The sequence below is a fragment of the Bombus huntii genome, chromosome 15, assembly GCF_024542735.1.
Source record: "Bombus huntii isolate Logan2020A chromosome 15, iyBomHunt1.1, whole genome shotgun sequence".
Taxonomy (NCBI): domain Eukaryota; kingdom Metazoa; phylum Arthropoda; class Insecta; order Hymenoptera; family Apidae; genus Bombus; species Bombus huntii.
In genome coordinates, this window is record NC_066252.1 from 1,543,377 (window position 1) to 1,563,579 (window position 20,203).

At 43.3% G+C, this 20,203-nt stretch overlaps 2 protein-coding genes and 1 long non-coding RNA gene across 16 annotated transcripts in view; 2 read left to right on the plus strand and 1 right to left on the minus strand.

Annotated features, from left to right (window-relative positions):
• The window catches only part of LOC126873846 (RNA-binding protein Musashi homolog 2), a 134,834-nt gene that overhangs the window by 56,493 nt on the left and 58,138 nt on the right, over positions 1–20,203 (plus strand). For 12 of the 14 annotated variants that reach the window (XM_050635127.1, XM_050635138.1, XM_050635128.1 and 9 more), the window contains one exon: positions 339–460. In XM_050635127.1, the coding sequence (XP_050491084.1) occupies positions 405–460 (56 nt within the window). In that variant the 5' untranslated portion in view covers positions 339–404. Of the gene's footprint in view, positions 1–338; positions 461–15,358; positions 16,230–20,203 lie in introns of those variants that run through there. The other 2 variants (XM_050635136.1, XM_050635141.1) reach the window with 2 other exon arrangements.
• Positions 1–20,203, plus strand: part of LOC126873848 (cell death abnormality protein 1-like) — a 112,921-nt gene that overhangs the window by 9,575 nt on the left and 83,143 nt on the right. The gene's annotated exons all lie outside the window — the stretch shown is intronic.
• Positions 13,300–14,873, minus strand: LOC126873858 (uncharacterized). Its single transcript, XR_007692586.1, has 2 exons — positions 14,740–14,873; positions 13,300–14,653 (listed from the first exon to the last, which is right to left on the minus strand). It is a non-coding gene; the product is annotated as an uncharacterized LOC126873858 (long non-coding RNA).

Genomic DNA, 20,203 nt, shown 5'->3' on the forward strand with positions numbered 1-20,203 from the left:
AAGATAATAATGCGAGAAAGGAAGAGCGTGGAAGGCGCGAGTTCTCGTCGCGGCTGTATGCCACCCCTCCGCGAGTATCTCCCAACGACGCTTTAAGTGCTAAATGGAAAATGTATCGCGGACATCCCTTCTAACTATACCCGTCAATTTTCTTCTCTTCTCTCTAACGAGCATCCATGAAACCTTTCCTCACGAATCAGCGAGAATTCCGCGTCCTAGGTCGTTGTCCATGAGGGCAGTACTTTTAACCGAAAATCTTGCAAACATCGTGCTAATAACGGTTTTAAAAGATTCTTCGCTTTTTAGAAGCTTAATGGGTCGTTTTACTTCCGTTTCAGCAACGCAACGGAGCCGTGAACAGTCCCGGTAGTGACAGGACAGACAGGATACAGCCGCGTCCACCGATGGCGGCCGCGAGCTTTCCGCCAAACTTCTCGAACGTCGGCATATTGGAGAACTGGTAAGTGATTGTGTCACAGCTTGTCACGCTTTCGAATTATTACTAGAAGCCTCTTAAAAGTCTCGAAAGCTTCGTTAAGACTAGAGGTTGCCACGAGGCTAGAGCAGAAATTCGTGCAGGCGCCTCGATACCATTTTCTTCTCTCAATTTTTTCCAAATTGCGAAATTTAGGTTAATCCGTTGATAGAAAATTGACAGGAAATAAATGGTCGAACGATTATATCAAAGATTTAAATAGTAAGTTCGCGCCGCTTATCTCTTCAGTATTTATAAGCTTTCAACTTTCGTATTATTTTCATTTTCCTTAAATTATCAAATCGATATGAAACCTTCAGAACTTTAATAAATGCCTTTTAAATCGATAAACCGCTTCTTTCATTTGATTCGTTATGAATTTTATATTTTCGCGTCTACTCAACTAACGATATCCACCAATGGCGTCACGCTGTTGGAGTTAACTATTCGTGCACGATAAATTATTTCCTTTACTTTTCACGTATTCGATTATCGAATTTTCTTACAGGATAACGCAATTGGACAATGGCGAAAAATCACGATATGTGAATTTATTTCTCTAAAACGGCATCTGTAGACTAAATTTCATTGCATAAGATTAATCGTCTCGCACGTTTATCGTTTTGTGCCTATAAAACAGCCAAAGAGTGCATATATACACAACGCAGCACGAGTATATCGAACGACCTAATATTTCCACTGTAGTTAACAGGGGATAATAACCGAGGCGGCTGCACGCGCTACCAACGTCTAACCGAACCCGTAGTGTCCCATTGAAAGCTTCGTTTGAGCATTAAATATCTATTCGTAGTGCATGCTGTTTGTGTATGACACAAGCGTCAATTAGAATCAACGAAGACGTACATGTTCGCGATGGAATACTTCGCTCGTCGAAAGTCTCTTTGTGCCGCGTCCTTAGCCGATACTTCTTCACGCTCGTTACGCTTTTCGATAACGATTACGTTTCGCGCTTTGAAAGGAACGTTGATCTCGAAAATTTGAAACTTGCGAAATTCTGGTTAGGTGTGTTCGACTCTGAAGGAGGCTTCGCAATCAACTTTGCCGTGGTTTCTTGATTAAATATCGCAAAGTGGATTAGACGCGGCGCTTTTTAAATGAGATCTTCTCGTCTTAACACTGAGACTACCGAGGGCTGAAATAGAAGCGAATAAACAAGGTTTTATCCATATACTTGAGAAAGAATCGGTCGAATGCAGAAAAATACATCGTCGCGAATAGAAACTTCCGTCGACAATTATTAATTTAAAAGTTTATAAATACATCGTGATAGTTCTAGCGCCTGTTGAGTTCTAGAAAGGATTATGAATCGTCTATGTTCTCGCGCGTGTTAAAAAAAGCGGCAGAGGATAATATTATGGGAATAATACTCGAGTATTCGCGTTTAAATCGAAATTTAAACGATTCGTCTTGGCGTGCTACTTTTGAACAGCGGCCATTGTCAACCAAATCCGCACATCGCGAAGACTGAATCCACCTTAAAAGTCGTCTGGCGCACGGAGAAAGGACGAAAGCGTCAGAGGAGGCATAATGGGACAAAGAAAGCGGCAACGGGCCATTGTTGCGTGCAACGAAAAGCCCGAAATATACTTCAAAGAAAACGAAATACATTCGAAGCGCGGTTATTGGTACGGTGAATTTCAGATTTCAACGAGCTTGCGGGTATCCCGCAGCCTTTCTATGAAAGTGTTTTAACTCTTGCAGAAAGGCTGTAGGATACCCGCAAGCTCGCTGAAATCTGAGATTCGCCGTACCAGTGCTCCGAATGTATTTCGAGTTAAAACACTTTGGAGATTTCTCATGACGATAACCGTCGTTGAGATCCTTTCGTCATAAGTTGAACGCGTCGCTGGCTCTCCGTGCTTGCTCCTTGTCAAGGTAATTCAGAAGCAATTTCATTAGAAGATGAAACAACGAGAGATCGGCGAGCAGATTTCTCGAGCGTTATTAATGGTCCCCGTGTGCACCGACGACGGAATTGCCGTGGCGCATTCGCACTCTCGCTGTTGATATCGCGAACAAAGTGGCACGGACAATACGTGATTGTCGTTAACCTTCAGACAACGTGACATAGGCAAAAGGTCAGACGAATCGCGTAGGTTTGGTCAGAGTAGCTAAAAAGTAGGTCTGCTCTCTCGCGCGCAGTTCTGATTAAAACTTGGAAGAAGGGAGGGGAACACGTTGTAATTTTACAGCCGGGACCGTCCCTTTTTTTCGCGCTCCGTCGACAGTCAGGAAGTCGCGATTAACTCTTTCTTCGCGAACTTCGTTTATTACTGAGCGAAGGGCACGGAGATTCCGTGGATCAAACGAGGGAAAGATAATCGAGCTTTGTGACTACGATGCGCTACGATCTCCAAGATGATGACTTGCCCTGTTTACTACGACCCACTAGTCGTATTAATGGCGCCCATGACTTAAGCTCTCTATGATCGGTTACTTTCTCTCGTCGATCGTTAGATTCGAGCTAAACGAAACTCTACCACTCGTTAGTTTCTTCTGGACTACCCACACGATTGAATTGCATCAAAATTGCACACCAGAATCGTTAACGTTAATGCAATCGATGGGTATGAGTGATGTACGAAGAACGCGAGGAGTACACAATGGCGATCTAAGTATTTCTCTCGTTTTCTAACATGCAACGTTCCTTTATTTCTCTAAAGCTATTAATTCAATAGGTCGAGCTGGATCTCCGAGTGTACCGAGGCTTATACCTATTACTGCAAATCAACGAAAATATTCGCTACCGGCTCTTTACAACTACCAAGGAGTTGGCGAGTTGGCTAAATCGCGGTGTCAGCTTTTCATTGTATCATTCACCGCTGGGTATTCAGATCCTACGGTTGATTGCTCTAACGCTTAGTCGAAATAATTCCATAGAGGAAATAAACAGATAGAGGTGTAAGATTTTATGAGTAGTTTCACGAATTATATCAAGTTTCGGATTCTTTATATTCTGATCACGTCACGAGGACGATGGATATTTTTCTTGATCGTTCTCTTTGTGCGTGAGCGCAATTACTTCTAAAATTCGACACGGGAGATCAGGCATCGATCATTCGGGAAGAGATTAATGGCGTTCGTCCCAAGGAAAGACGTGCGCGCTATCTGCTCCGATAATTCGGATTGGATTCGATGGTTATTCCTACCATAATTCCCTGTTAAGCGAATATAATAATGGTGCAATTAGCCGTAATTAAACGTATGTCGAGGAAAGCGTGACTAGACATCGGTTTGTTAAGTTGGCGCACACCTGTGACACTTACTATTTTTAATGGTTCATTGAAGTAGGAAGAAGATGTTCCAAGTGACGGGCGTCATCGGGTTGACTGGCGTGGTGTTAATTTATTTCATGAGCGAAACACACGTACAGTGTCAGGTGCAGGGACACCCACGCGGTGTAAATTCGGCGACTGGAATAACGTGGGTGGCGTTCTGACTTAGCTAATGCCAACCAGAACCGTAGCCTATTGTCGTTGGCTATTTAACAGCGTTAAAAACGGATTTGAAAGTTTAAAGAGTTAGAGTGGGTGTAGACAGGGGTCAGAAACGTCTGATCGTCGTAGATCATAGAAGCGATGCTTGCGTTTTAATACGTGGCGTTTTAAAAATTGGCGCTATGTGAAATAGAGACGAACCGATGAATTCGAAATTACTGGAGATCCTTCGAATTTTTTGAAACCGAATGGTTAGGAACCGCTCGTCGTATATTCTATTTGCACGCGATATGATCGGTGAATACTCCGCGGCGTTTCTACGTCACGCTGCCATTATCGTGAATATTGGAGGATGCGCGCGACCGTAATCCTTCAGAAGCGGCTCAGCTTTCGCAAATGGAGCGTTCGCGGCTATAACGATAGGCTTTGCCGATGCTTTCAAGATATGGGACACCGGCTGCTTTTCCACGACTTCGCTAATTTAGTGGGAAATCCAGTCATACCGCAACCGATACGACGAATTTAGTCGAGAAACTCTGACAAATCGTCGCGTCACGAGAATATAAGCTTAAAAGTGAGTTGCCCGGCGGCATAAAACTCGCGGCGCACGGTCAATTAGACTACAGCGAAAGGATTAATAACATAATAGCTTAGCGCTAAAAAGAACGCTGACTCGAGAATGATAATCGAAAGGTAAATGCGAGGTTCGAATATTTTTTTAGCGTCGAGAGACGAATGAAAAAATTTCCAATAGTTGGACGTAGACGAGCAGAGGCTGTCTGTGCCGCCCCACGTTTTAATTACACTTCGCACGAATTTCGACGAAATACCCGAGGAGCTGGCTCGCAATTTTGTGCCGCGTAACAGTAAGGAATAAAATAGCGAGGAGGTTTGAACGGTGGAGAGATCCGTTGACCTAAAATATGCGGCGATACAGCGCGGCAAATGCGCCGGGAAGATTCCTCGATAAACCCGTAACACATATCGAACTATATCCCCGCGGCCCGGGTATTTTGTGTTACGTGTATCGTAACTAATATGCCGCGTTCGAAACGTTCGCCGCAAAATGTGAAAAATTCCGAACCTTCGAATATTTTCAAGCTCATACTACTGATGTACAGCGGCGGACACTGGCCTCTGATACGCCGACTATTAATACGAGTATTAATCGACCCATGTGCCAACTGCGCCGTGAATCTCCAGCTTTTATTTTAGACTGCCGCTACATTTTCGTAGCCAGGATGCGTTCGCTTCAATCTCGTCTCGTTCCACTAGCAAACTTTCCATACTAAAGTTAGACCGTCAACGTGATATTAGATCACGATAAACGCACGGAATAAGTATTTCAGCCTCGACGACATATTTTTAATCAAGAAGCCCTTTGAAAGAAGTGCACGTAGGATAAGACGATGGATCGAGTGAATCTAGTTGGAAGTTTTAGTTTCAACTATTTAATATCAGTTGGGGTTATTTTATCTAAGTTAATATCAGAGTGTTATCTTATCTGTAGATTCTGTGATCTCGAGATTCTCGTATAAGACAGTTTCTAAGAGTCCTAATAATCGCGAACAGGATCGTATTTACCATAAATCTACAGACCTTTTTTCCAGAAAGGTCCTCAACTTCTTTTTCCGAATAATCATTAGGTTTTTCTAGGAGAAAGATGCTCCGATGCGGAACGACTTCTCGCGGAATCGCGTGTCGATCTAGATTCCGATTCCCGTAATTATAATTATCGCGTGCAGGTCGCGAGGGCACTTCAACAAAAGGGAATTTCTTTCGTTTCAATTACGTTCGAGATAACAAGGTGATGCTTGCATCGGATTGATTGCGGAATAACGAAATTAATTATATCGTAATTGCGGTGTACAAGTTATATGTCGATAATAAGCGAGGGAAATTGCTAATGGATCATAGACTATTGCAATTATTTCATATATTTTACATCGCGTTGCTTTCGATTCCAAAGTATTTATCATCGTAACACTGGATGAAACAGCATGAAGGGAAAACACGAAACATCAATGATACTCACCAATGAAAAACACACAAATTCATCGTGGCGAAATGGGCCACTGTTTACGAAACCATGATTCTTCCAGTCCCGAGAGAGTTGTAAAAGCAGTTTGCAGCCTCGTAATAGCGGTTCCTCTCGTTGAGACGCAGTTGCTTAGTACACTGCCACGATTTTGCTCGAGAAAACAGACGATACTGAATTGTAAAAGTCACAGCTCCCCTTCTTTTCAACGGTAAAGACTCGGCGTTAGAAAAATTATAAGATCGAACTGTAACATTTGTCGGTTCATCGATCTCAATTTTATCGGACAGTACGATATTTCAATTGCGATTGTTTTCCTCAAATTGTTTAAAATTAAACGAAACACGGAGAAATTTGATTTGAAGAAATATTGTTCTTCGTTGACTGAGATAATTAAAAATTGAAATACTTCGACAATTTTTGATTGGATATAACATTTCTGCGAATCGAAGTGAAACAATTTCCATCTGAGAATCCTTAACATAAGCACTCGCTTATTGTTGCAGACACTACGACACAAAAGTTAACGAATTCTCAGTTTTTTTTTTTTTTTTTTTTACAAAAGCTTTGGTCGTTCTCAAGATTCAGACTTCGTGATTCGACTTTGTTTTTCTCTCTCGTTGAAGTACCAAACTCGATGACGTTAAGAAGAGTAGAAGAATTCGATTAGAAACAGATGAAAAATCCGCGAGAAAATTATTGAGAAATACTCGCAAAAAGGAAAAGCTAAAAGTTAACGAAACTCGAAGTCGGCGAATGCCAGGTATCTTGAGACTTGGCGTTACGCTCGAATTAACGTCTACACGGATGGCTTCCTTTCTCTGCGTGATCCTCGTTCCTCTCCGTTTACCGCGGAAATGCGAGTTTAAAAAGTGCATTCGTCCCATCAAGTTGACTATAAATAGACGGCCAACAGACGTTTTACCGATAACACGCTATCCTTTCGATGTCTTTCTTTCGTCCGCTAAACTGTAATACGTTCATCGTTTACGAATAAATCACCGAGAAAATATAATAGAAAGAAAATGGCAGAGAAACGTAAATTACATCAGGGAGAATTGAATCTTGCTCGCAAACGTCTTTGTATCGATTATTCGGCCTCACGTTACGTCCAATCTTCTTAGCTACCGACATAAACGCCAGAAAATCAACAAAAATGGAGTTATCTTACCTTTCTCCGTATGATCCCCGATTACAATTAATCCTATCAAGATGATCTTTTTCGCTGTAATTTCTAACGCGATCTTACGCTTCGATAAATCTCACTGGTACCAGAAAAGTTATATTATGGTAACTAGCAATCTCGCTTAGGGCGAATTGTCCTGTTAGTCTCGTAAGGGTTGAACCAGTACGTCGAAAACGAAAGACGTATACGTATACATATAATGGTATTTCGATCTTGATAAAAATCTGTATTGATTACTTCAAACACCTCTGCCCGTTTCTAAAAATTGTAGTAAGGTGAAAATTGGAACGTGTCATTTTGACAGATTTAGCGATTCTACTTCTTTCCCCCGACGTCCGATTCTGACCGTAAGTCAAACCTCTCGGCCACCTTCCTAATTCCGATTTTTCTTGGAACGTACTCCCGGCGAGGCCACGACTCGACGATTCTTCGATCGGAATGACCCCGGGGCTGTCGATACTGGTTCCGGTGTCCGATAAGGGTAACGAAGACCCGTACTTTTGTCGTACGAGGAGAATACTACTTTCTCGCTCTTCCCTCTCGTTTTCCTTTTCCTTCCTCTTTCGCTCGGCCTATTCTTTCTTCTCTGCCTATTTCCTTTTCCTCCGCCTATCCCTCCTACCCATCGCCCACCCCCTCGTTCCTCCATTGCCGCCCTCTCTCCACTCTCTTTTTCTCTGTCCCCGTTCCTCCGTCCCTGCGTCTGTATGCCTCCTCGAATCGATACGGCATCAAGCTCGAAACAGGGCTGGAGAGTCGATGGTACGACAGGGTTTTGGTAACGATCTCGCCGTCTGATATACCTGCCAGGATATCCTACGAATCGACACGGGCTCGGTTTCGCGCGTTTCCACGACCTTACCCGACATCTCCGATCTCTCTCTCTCTCTCTCTCTCTCTCTCTCTCTCTTCCTCTCGATCCTCACGTGATTCTATTTCAGAGCGTAACACATTTATTGTCCAGAGTTTACAAAGTCTTAGATATTAATATACCCGAAACAAGAAAGTTACAAGAGCTAGAGGATCGATTTTAGTAGCGAATTCGTATAGCAGTTTCTTCGAGCCGAACTTTCTTATTTAGCCGGTGAAATGTCGGGGGCTTGGGTGAACTAGGGGTTGGGCGTGGTGGATGCAAACAGCGAATGGTAAACAGTAAATCGCGAAATGGCGGGAGGGATAGAAATCGTTCTCGCGCACGCATTCTCGTCACGATGTGCACCGGCTGGCACGGCGCACCAGACACAAGCCGTACTTTACTACTTACAGCCCCTGCCCCTCGTTCCATCCGTTTCCTTCATCCCCCCTCACCCCATCGAACGCATACTTAACCCATTTCTGCGCGGGATGCCGCAAAATCAAGATTTCCTTCGTTTCCTCCCCACTCGTCAATCGATCGGTTGCTCGATCGATCGAATATAAATTATTTTATTTAACACTCGCGACCCTAGAGTCGTGCAAGCGACCCCGCTTCTTGCAGTTTATAGACCGTTGCCATTTTGTTTCGTACTTATAGATCGCTTTCGAGGATAATTTAGCGACTAGGCAAGCCTTTTGTTTCTTTAATTGCCCTTCGTTTTAAACGACATTATACAACGCAATTTAGGAGCGAACTGAGTGCGCTTGTTTTCGCTCATTTCGTCGAAAAAGCTAGCTTAATCTCATCATCCCCGTGGCCGAAAACAATGTCCGCCACTGAAGAACGAAATACGAGACAGCCGATAAGATTCTCAGCTTCTCGCGGTAATTGCGATCGTTGTCTTTGAAATGAGCCTGAATAGACGAGTTTTGTTAAATTTCTGCCGAAGTGATAAGGAGGGAAGAACGGCCATCGAAAGAAAAGGGCATGTATCATAGTTGATGGTTGGTCTTTTTCACCCTTTCCGTTTCTAAGTGTGTATGCTAGTAAATTATAACGATACCGCACTATACGGGATCAAGTTGTAACTTGAAGCGGAAGCACGGGAAGTTCCCACGACTGTTATTGTTATTGTTGCCGATTTCCGGAATAAACTGTCAGACCTAGGTTCACGGAAAATTGAACTTTTTTGGAATTAAGGAAACGATAATTCCGTTGCGATAGTCTTTGTTATGTACATATATAGTAGATATGTCTAAACTAAGAGGATACAGAGGATAGATTAAACTACATCTATGATCGGTTCAACTGAGATTTTTTCCAGATTTTTGCTCCATAAACTCATATTCTTATTAAAATAAGAATGGTACTCGTATAACTACAAGTACATAGTATCATGCGCAGTCTTAAATTAGTCACGTGAGACATTCTTTCAAAAATTTCGTGTAGCGCACGATTTCATTTTCCCCATTCAATGAGGCATAGGGAAGAAAATATATTCCATAGTTCGTCACGAGGAAATGTCGTTTGAAACTTGTACGAGATGAAATACGATATTCTCCCTTTATGGGACCCTGTAGTCTCAGGGTTTACATAGAACAATGTAATCCCGCATCGTGTTTCTTGGATGAATAACACGTATCACGTGAATCATGGCTAGTTTCCATATTTAGAAAATCGGGTTAGCGAAATATGTACTCTTATGATCTACAACTTTTCTTTGTCCTCTTTTCCTCAGCATCATTCTGAAGTACCTGAGCTTGTCAATTTTCACTATTAAAACGAAAGTATTACTTCCGTTCGGATCATATACTTTCTCGCGTCCTTCTCTTCGCGTCCTTGCAGCAGATTCGTTCCTTACTTTTCTCTCGGGCGATGTTTCGACTTCACCAGGGACGAGATGGAAACGCCGTTGGAGCTAGCCAGTTTACGCGCGGCAAGTTACGAAATTTATGGCAACGAGAAATTTATAGATTCAATTTCCGCGATATTTAATCGGGTCGTGTCCGAGCTCCGCTTAGAATTCAAGCAAAGCCTCCCGGTTAATCGTTCCTAGCCATTCGACCGAAGAAACGGTCTGCAACATTCGTGCCAACAACTTTTTTCCTCCTCGTGCAGGTTTAACCATGTATATATTTATTGTCCAAACATTCGGCCATTTAAACGCTTACGTACAAACTTGCCACGATCTTTGCAAATAAAAATTACACGGATAGAATGTAACAAGTAGTAGAATTTTCTTGATTTACTTTGACATAAAATAGTTGAAGTGAGATTGCAGAATTTTCTTTTGAATGGACTCCTGTTTTTCTTCACTGAATCTTTTAACATATTTATCATATATCCAAGGTTGTTACGTACGGATGAGATACGAGCTGCTTTTCGCATGATATGCCGATTAGTAGTATCGAACACACGTTAAAAAGGAAAAAGTATGTGTTCGTGAAGGCGATAGAAATATAATGAAGAAATAAAGACCAACGTTAATTATCCGGAGCGGCGAGCATCGTCGCGATCTCGATGTATCGCGATTTCAAATTACAATATTCACGGTTTGCTTGACACATACCGTGTATTAAGTATCTACGTGACCATCAATTAAGGCCGCGAGTTAATTAATAAGACTGATTAATTTATTCGTCGTAGCATTCGATTAGATTCAAGGTGATAAAGATACATGGAAGATTAGTGGATTGACATTAGTTTATGTCAAATTAAACAATTTATATGTAATGTATTTCTGTTTTCTAACTTGTTTTCTAACATTCTGTGTATCAAGTAGATTGTAGCTTTTTAAGAATTCACGACAACGAGACTTGGTGTCGTATTAAGCATCTTACGATTAGGGTAATTAATCTTTCTTGATTAGTTAAAAATCGATCGTCGAGTTCCTTATCGCGTATTCATGAAGATCGGAATATTCCCGAAGAGGATCGTTGCGAACGAGTACCGCGATTCGGAGCTTTTAACGTCCTCGGGGTATCCGTTGGATAGATACAATTACAACATACTTCATTAGGTAGATCCGCGATGTTATCTCCCGAAGGAGGATCGTAGACGTGCTGCGTCGTATCGCGCAAATTCAATTTACGTAATAAAATCGCGCGTCCGCGATGTCTCGGTCGAAGTCACGGGAACGAACCGAAGCGTGAGGATAGGTTTCAACCGACGACGCCAGAAGCACTACGACTGTTCTCACCCCAGCTGTCTTCCCTCCCTCGCAAAGCTTCGTGTTACCGGACGAGGAAGTCCGAGAGTACTTCCTGCGTTTTGTCTGGGCCGAACCAGCTAGAAATCGTTTGCTTCGCATCGAACATCGAACTCATTTGCCGTGTCACGTTTTATATCCTTTTTGGCGATTCTAACTGATAAATAAAAAAATATTTTTGCGTTCAATAGACATCACTCTATCGCTCTGACGATATACCTGCGTATTACAACACTCTTCTACTCTTTACAGGAACTTTCCACTTTTTACACGATACATTTCTTATACACACGTATTCTTACCATTTTTGAAAGAGAGCTGCTCGAGAGTTTCGACGAGCATTAATCATCGCTAATACCATCGGATAAAACAAGTTGTCGGAGAAGTTGTTCGAAGTATCGCTGCATAAAACATCATGCGCAAAACGATTCTTTAAGTAATTACACGGCCGGAAGTAAGCGAGTTTCGCCGTTTGTACGGAAATGGTATCTACTTCGCGAGATTAAAGTCACGGCGCTGTGTACTTGCGCCATTTAGATATTGCTTGGTTAGAACCCGTATCCGTGTTATTCGAATCATATTGATATTCGTAATATCCAGCCAGGGCTGATACGCGTGCCGAGTATCGAATCGAATGAAAAATACCTACAATGGGAACAATACCCTTGTTCGATCTTCATTCAGCAACTTTCGAAATAACCTAGATATACTTATATTTTTAAGCGAAAGGGACGGGAACGAAGGTTGAACTTGCCGCTGTTTTCATATTCGATGGCGAACACTCGAACGCCATCGCCTTCCTTGGCTCAATACAAAAATAAAGAATAAAGGGGAGACACGTGTGAATCATCGTACGTGGCAGAGCCGCCTCACGATAAGATTCACTGGCTGTCTTTTTGTTTTGTGTCTCGATGCGACGTACAGCCGTCAAATAACGTCGGCACATTTACCTTGTGTCGAGGCACGCACGTCCAGAATCTGGCCAGCGATTTGGAGGCCGGCCAGCTAGTCCCAGATCCTGACCTGCCCTCTTGACATTCCACCGTACAATTCTCAAGCAAAGTGGCGGCGACCGAGCGAATGTACGGTACAGGGGATTGAGTTGAAGGCCTGGGAAAAATGCAACGGCAATTACAGTGACAAGTTGGGTATACCGCTCTCGGTATATATATTGTGTATATATATATATATATATATATATATATATATAAACAAAAAGGCTGCGAAAAAGGTTGGAGCAGGTAATAAAAGTATATAACAGTGGGAAAAGCGTACATTCGAACTATCCAAGAAACGTATTCAGGTATTACTTTTCCAGGTTTTCGCTTCATACTTTGTGTTGATTGTTTATTCGACCGAACGGTCCTTTTTACTATATATAGCTTTTACTCTTAGCTGGTTTTATAGTCACTAGTGAAACGTGCGCGTTATTCAGTTGCATAAGTCGTACGACGTTGGCTCGTGAGATTGCCGTCTGGTCTGATGCCGATTTCCCCACGTCAAGCCCACCGAGCCCACCTCTCTTTGTGTCAACGTGCACGTGTTAAAGAACGCCCAGGCGTTAACATTCTCGATCGTTTCTTCCCTCTTCGCTTCCCTCACGATTCGTGGAAACGCACCGACAGTTCTTCCGGAAAAGTGTATTGTGCCGCGTCTTCGGAGAAAATGAGCGAGCGAATGGTGGGAGCTAGTGGCTTAAGACTCGGCGATACAACAGTGGAAATTTTACCCGAATGTGAACTCGGCGTTCCACAAAGCTGCTGGTGAGTTAATTTTCACAAAGGTACAGATTCGAACACGTTTTGAATAGTATCAAAATGCATATCATCGAATTTCTCTGCTTCCATTGACAACTTGTACACGAACTGTCTCCAAAAATCTAAATCACATTTTCCACATTAACGAAGCAAATTTCATTAAAAGGTTGATCCCTTTTAAACTTCATTCACCAGTTTCGCCTGATTCGCTTGATTCGCTTAACTGCAAACCTAAGTGTATTTTCGACCAATCGCGGAGAGACACGATCCTCTGATTTCCGTTAAGATAATGGGGCTGGTTGAGAGGGTATAACACTGCGATTAACAGGGTTATAAACTATATATTTTTAACACTTAAGTTACACCGTTGCTTATGATATACGTCGTAGACAATGATTTGGCGTATAGAGATGCGATACACTGGCACAATATTCATTGGTAATCGAGCAAGGCTCTTAGAGTTTTTGTTATAGTTGACGTAGCAATAAGGGAAAAAACTAACCCGGTACTGACATGTTGATTATTCTAACGTTGAAGAATAAGTAATTTACCGATGCTATGTCGGAGGAAAGCTAGCGATGGGTGTGTCTAGTGCACGGAACTATCGGATTTGTTCATGACATTTTTGGTCAGAAAAATGAGGGCAGTATACAGTGCTTCTAATGGGATAAACGAAGGTTCGTGAACTAGAAAGGGTCTTAGCCGCCCTCGATAGAAAGTTGCTAGTGTGAAGTATCATGCATGAGAAAAGCTAATTTTCCCGTGTCAAGCCGTAGTAGACAATAATATTTAGAAAGCGATTTAGGAAAATCGATATTTGTTCGGTCTGAAGGACCTTAGCTAGCAAATTCCTGAGATTTACAATGGGTCCTTAAGACTATTGAGTGGCCGTGGTGTGTGACCTGGTCTAGACCAGTAGAGTGTCGCCCGACGTAACACTAAGAGTACATTTTATACATTTAAAATGGAACCTTTTTATCGTACTGTTGTTTTTCCTAAATCTGCAGTTTCGCTCGATTCGTTTTAATACCAAAAGCGCCCAATATAATGTTGGTAATACGATCAACGATTGGCGAGCTTCCTAGGAGAAAGGAAACGCGTGGCACATACGAACGAGCCGTCGAGAGGCAAAGTGTGTCATCAATTAGAATCCTTAATCCTTTCCGTCTCCGGCAATGTGATTCGTTGCACGAACACGAGGGCTCTCGGCGGATGAAGTGGCCCTCGTAACAGGGCTCAGAATCAAGAGAAACACAGTTCTCTCTACGTACAGTGACTGACTCGCCAGTTCGTTTACATACTTCTAGCTTCTAGGAAATGCGCATTTATCTTCTTTTTAGATAAATTTAGAATGCGCACATTGCCGTTGCTATGTCTAATGATTGCAAGCAACAGTTCTTACTTATGCATATTTCGAAGTTTCCCTATCGAACTTTCTAAATAGTGAATTGTATTAATTAGTAGATACTTACTTTGATTTCTCGTTCCTTTGCAGTTATGAGGAGGATTAAAAACATGGAAATTATGTCGAATATAGGAAAAGGAAATAAATAGAATAGAATAATATCGTGTTTCGAAGCACACGACAAAAGTAACGAAATTCTGGTTGTCCATCGAGGGGTCTGAGGTCCTTGAATGGCTATCCCAATCGCCTGACTCAATTCCCATTGAGCACCTGTTGGGTTTATTGAAAAAGTCAGTGGTTGATTTTTACTGTGGGAAAAGGTGCAACTAAATTATACCATATAGATAGTTGCTTACAAGATTTCCCCTAAGTTTTTGTGCTCTTTCCGATAATAAATATCAGTTTATATTTATCAAATATATAGCAAATCAATCGAAATGAATACAAATCATGCAGTCTTAAGCAAAGCTAACTCTTCGGTAGATGTCAGCGTTGTTAACAGTAAAAGTAAAAGCGATCGTTTATTTATTCCGTCGCGTTTAGATTATCGATGAATGGATTACTCTCCTCGACGAATCTTGTCAGCGAACCACGAATAGTTGAAATTTTCTTGCAGCAGTCGAGTAACTTGAAAACCGCGTACGATTCGAAAACCGATATTCGTTGGTAAAAGCAACCGTTTAGTGGAAGTTGAGAAGCATTTAGTGAGCACCACTGCAAAGACTGGACTCCCGACCGCCGCGGAACAGCACGAGGCGTGGAGTCTTTTAGCGAAGGGCAGAGGAATTGCGAACAGGCATTCTGTCTGTGTGCGTGCGCCTGTTTCGTAGTACGCGCCACGGCCGCGTTCGCATAGGGGTGCGCTCGCTTCTCCCTCCAGGTGTCCCAACCTAACCTACCCCTACTTCGCGGTGTATCCCTTGGTTCGGCCAATTCCCCCTTCCCCGTTGTGCTCGTCGACGGCCCGTGCGGTCGGTTCTCCGTGCTAGAGATCCCTTCGCCTATCCCCTCTCTGCCTGCCACGGGTTTCCCCCACCAATAGGTCGAAGAGGCGAGCGCACAGCTGCCACACTGTGAAGTGCGAGGACTGGAGAGACGCGCAGCGACGCCGTTATCGTCTAGCCGGTCGTTTGGACTAACCTACAAAACTGTCGTGGAAAGAAGAAAGGGGGGTCGAGAGAGAAAGAAGGAAAGAAGAAAGCCGACCGTGAGAGGGAGAGGGAGAAAGAGAGTGGCCGGCGTGCGTTTCTCGTGTTTTCCGGTTCTCGCGGTGACTCGCGTCTTATCAATCGTGGGTGCTGTTACCGCGTCGAAAGCCGGTCCCCGACTCGCGCGGCTCGTCGTTCCTGTCATCACGACTCGCCGTTCCTTTCTTTCAGTTACTTCGTATGCGCAGGCAAAAGTCAGCGACAGCCTGTTCGAATACCGGCGTAACAGAGAGACCCTTTGTCTCGAGGAGTCGGCTTGTTCGAGTTGGCCGGTGTGTGCGGTTCTAATTCGCGAATATTAGCCGGTCCAGTTGCTGCGTTTTGGCGGTACTGTGATTTAGGTACCGAGAGAGGCAGCCCGTAACGCACGGTCGCGCGTCACCGTGGCCCACCGACGCGACATCCTCGTCGTTTGGTTATATTCGTATCGTCACGACCTTGAACTTGTGCGTCTATATATCGTATCGAGTGGTTGTGTGTGTTTCGTTTAACCTGTGACGTCGAGACATAGTGCGAGGAGAACGTAAAAGAGAAGGTACATCGAGAAGAGTCTACCGGTTGAGAACCGAACGACGACAAGGATCCTGGAAGTGACCGCGTCCAACGATGTTTCCCTATACGACATTCCCGGCAGTAGGGTAAGCAAACGACCACTAGTCCTTCGTTTTTCCTTGCGGTTCAAGTCGTTCGACGGCAATTCCCTGTCCGTTTTCTTTTTGTATGTCACATGCGTGCGTGTGTGTGTGCGCGCGCGCATGTATGTTCACCGTACGAAAGACCTGCTTTTTCTCTGGCAACGAATACGCGTCTCGTCCTGCTGCATCTCACACGCTTCAACCATCCCGTGTCCTGGTGTTCGCATTCCTGTTCATGTTCATTTTCATGTTCATGTTCATGTTCATGTTCGTGTTCTTTCTTGTCCTTGCGTTAACCCTTTCATTCTGGACTGTTTGTTTTCGTCGTGCTCGTCTGTCATGCTCGCTTCGAATCGCTTGATAATGAGCTTCACGTACGTACACGCTGCCTGCGTATTTGATCTTGTGCCCATGCTTTATTTCGCGTAGAAAACCGGCCAGAGGAAACAAAAACGTGTGCAACTGGCATCGCGATGTGCGCGGGTGTATGTGTGCGCTCGATGTTGCACGTATGTATGTATTTCACGAATGGGAAAGAGATAGGACGCGCGGTCGGCTGTGTGCAAACAAGAGACGGAAAACGCTGGACAGAGAAACAGAAAGAGAAAGAGAGACGTATGCACGTTTCTACGGGATAGGAGGTACGCCCGAACTTCGAGCGCGTCGACGCTTTGTCCTTTCCCCCTTTGCTCCTTCTCCCTTTCTCCGTCGCACTTTCGCCCTCCTGTATCTTCCATCCCTGTCTCTCTTTCCCCTCTTGCCTTACTCGCTCGCTCTTTCAGCCCCGATGTATGTACGGCGTGCAAACGTGTAGATACGCGCGTGTATACCTACAAGGATCGTGGCTGAGCCCTTGTTGGCTGGTTTCAGAGAAATCAATCGTGTGCAAACGAGAATAGCTGCGTTCAGACCGATTCGAAAGTTGACAAAAAAGCTCACGTGTCGAACGACGACATCGGAGATCGTTCCGCCATACTGTCTTTTCGCTCGACGGACAGCCGGAGAAAGAGAGAAAAAGACAAACAGCCTGATGGTAAACGACGCAAGGGAGAGATGTAAGAAACGTTGAAGGTTCCATTGAATCACGATTCGGATCTTGTAAATTGCGTTTCGTTTAATCAAGAGGCTCCTTGGTTGTCCTGGCAACGCAACACGCCAATTCGACGCGGCTCGCGAGGGGAAGAAAACAGAAAGCAGGGAAAGGGTGCAGGAAGTAGCGTGACACCGAGGGCCGTTATGCTTGCAGTTAGGTTAGGTGATTGTGATTCCGATTTTCTTTAACCCGGTCGTCATGACGATGAAAAAGCAACCGACTGTGTATTGTGTATTGACATTGCCTCGACGGTAATCGAAAGCGAGGTCCGCGACAACTTTCCAAGCGAATTTCGCCAATCGGAATGGATAATTGGTAATTAAGCTCTCGTTACGTTTCGCAATAAAATTGCCTGCATCGAATAATCACTGATTTGCCATCGACAACTACGCGGCAATAAAATTTGTCAGCTTTTTTTTACTATACAGAAGCTACGTAAAGATATTTATTGGTACTTCCTAGCGCATTGACGTCGACGGTATATATAGGATTACATAAATCTGTGTACGTCACGTAGTATTACCGTTTTTAATACTTTTATCGGAAAAGCATGAATAATTGCATATGGCTGTATTTAGCTATGCTCCATAATTAAACCTCGATACAAACTGTCGTGTCGTATGTTTGGACGCGGTACAAGTATGAACGAATTTGTTCTGGTTTCCTTAAATTACTTTGAAGGTATCGCCTTCACGAGATTTCTGAAAATGCCAACGACAATGACAGTCTTTAAATTCCTCTCTTTTGTTGTTGATGCTACAAAAGCTCAGGATAATTGTTAGTACGTAAGTACATCATACGAAAGATATTCTTACGAGGTCGTGGAAGGAAAACGAGATGAACAGCTGCATTTGCGCGAGCAAGGCGAGAAAAATCAAGCGAGGTCGTAAATTAACGCGTTGAGTGACGATACTCATTGATCTAGCCGTACGTATTGTTGTACGTGGCCCGCATGCATGCGGACACCTGTGTCAATTTTCCATAATTAATTTCCATCATTGTTAGTAGCGCAACAATGTGTCATTGAAGAACTGGTTCTTCCGAGCTATCATCGTTTGGCTTTGAACGAGGCTCGAGGTCCTCATATCTCTCAAAACGTCTGCAATTACATGTGTACTTGTTTTGCTTCTCAAACATGTAAACTTTAATTCCTGATTGATTTTATGATCTCGCTGTATCGGCCCTATCATACGAGACGGGTACATATGCACATATCCTTGTATATATATTGTACGTGATTCAAATGATGTATACGTTGCATCACGCTGGACTAAAGAGCCAACTATGTCACTCTATTTGTATTCTCTCACTAGCTAAACTAAAACAGTTCACGTTTATTCGGTTGCGGTCTTATAAAGATAAATTTTGTTTTATGGATTGTTCAGTCTTTCGCTCTCTTTCTCTTTGCAATTTGAGAAGTATAATTGGCTTTATAGAAGTATAATTTTCAAAAGATATGCGTTCAAGAATCATCCTCGGTGGAGTAGAACGGTAGAAAACGAAACTTTTTAGTTTACGGCAGGAGGAAACGCGGTTACTGACGTACATGGCTAAAGTTTTAATTGAAACGTAAGCCTGACTGTTCTCTCCTATTGTTTCAATGAGTCATAAACAGTGGTACCATGAAAAAAGTGGTATCTACTTGCGTATCTGATGCTGCATGTACAAATATTAATTATTGGAATTTCTCTGATGTTAACGCAAAGACTCGAATGAACGCGAACAATATCGCATCAAACAATGTAAATTATCGCATTATTCGTGACTCGTGCAAAAGGTTAAGGGTAAAAGGCAAATGCGTAGTCAAATTATCGAAGTGACGCAAAAGCTACTCAGTGAGGCTTCATTAGGAACTGCAACCCCGACGTATCGCATTCGTCGAGTATTTGTAACGTTCATTCGACAAATCGTCGTGCATCGAATCGCCGATCCTCTGGAATGTCAACATTTTTGTGACGGAATTCGAACCGTGAATATCTCGTAATTAATTAACGCGCTCCCCGCACGCTTGTGCCTGTAGGAAAATATATAATCATTAGTTGTTACAAATGGTAAACCAATAAATTCCTGCACAAGAATCGGTTTAATGTTATTGGGGAGGGAGGAATTGAAACTATTGAAATGCAGATATTTCCGCATATCCGAATTTTTCTGGATACGACTGAAGGAATAGAACTTGAGCAAAAATTTTGATCGCTTTATGATTAAACTGGAGGAAAACTATTAAGCGCAAATCTTAATAATTGTTTAAAGTAACTCTTTTAAGATTAGTTGATAGATCAATCAAATTCTCCTAAAAGTATAAGTACTAAGGCAAGAGATACTTTTAAAATTTTGAAGAAGATAGAAAAAGATGCTATGCATGGAAGCAGGTGTAGATATGTGCGAAGTTTGGAAGGTATCAGAAATTGAGCTTAAATAGTCTCTGCACGGTTTTTCACTTTCATTTCTCTTGCCACGCAATTCCCGGACGCGATTCTCTGGCAGAAAGCCCATGATAAACGCAGACGGAGAGCCAGCGAGCCGTCGTTTGTTTCTCGATGGAAAGCGTGGCTTGTAATTAGTTTGGACGATAGGTCGGCCGGTTACCGAGAAGCACGAAACACGCAATTGGTTTTGCTAGAACGGAGAAAGAGAAGAGCGGGTCCGGGCTGCGCGGCGCAGCCAGATGGAAGCTTCGGGACGAAACAGAGAGGAACGATGAGAGGGATCGAGTCACGTGTTTTCTTCGACCAGTGGATGTCCGTCATTGTGCACTTGTGCAGTCGATAACCAGCGCGGCTGGCTACGATCCGCGAATGTTGTGTCAATAAATGTCCGTCACTGACATCGTCAGATGCTTTTAAACCGGGTCTGGCCATCGCCGCGACTGCTCGATTATTTG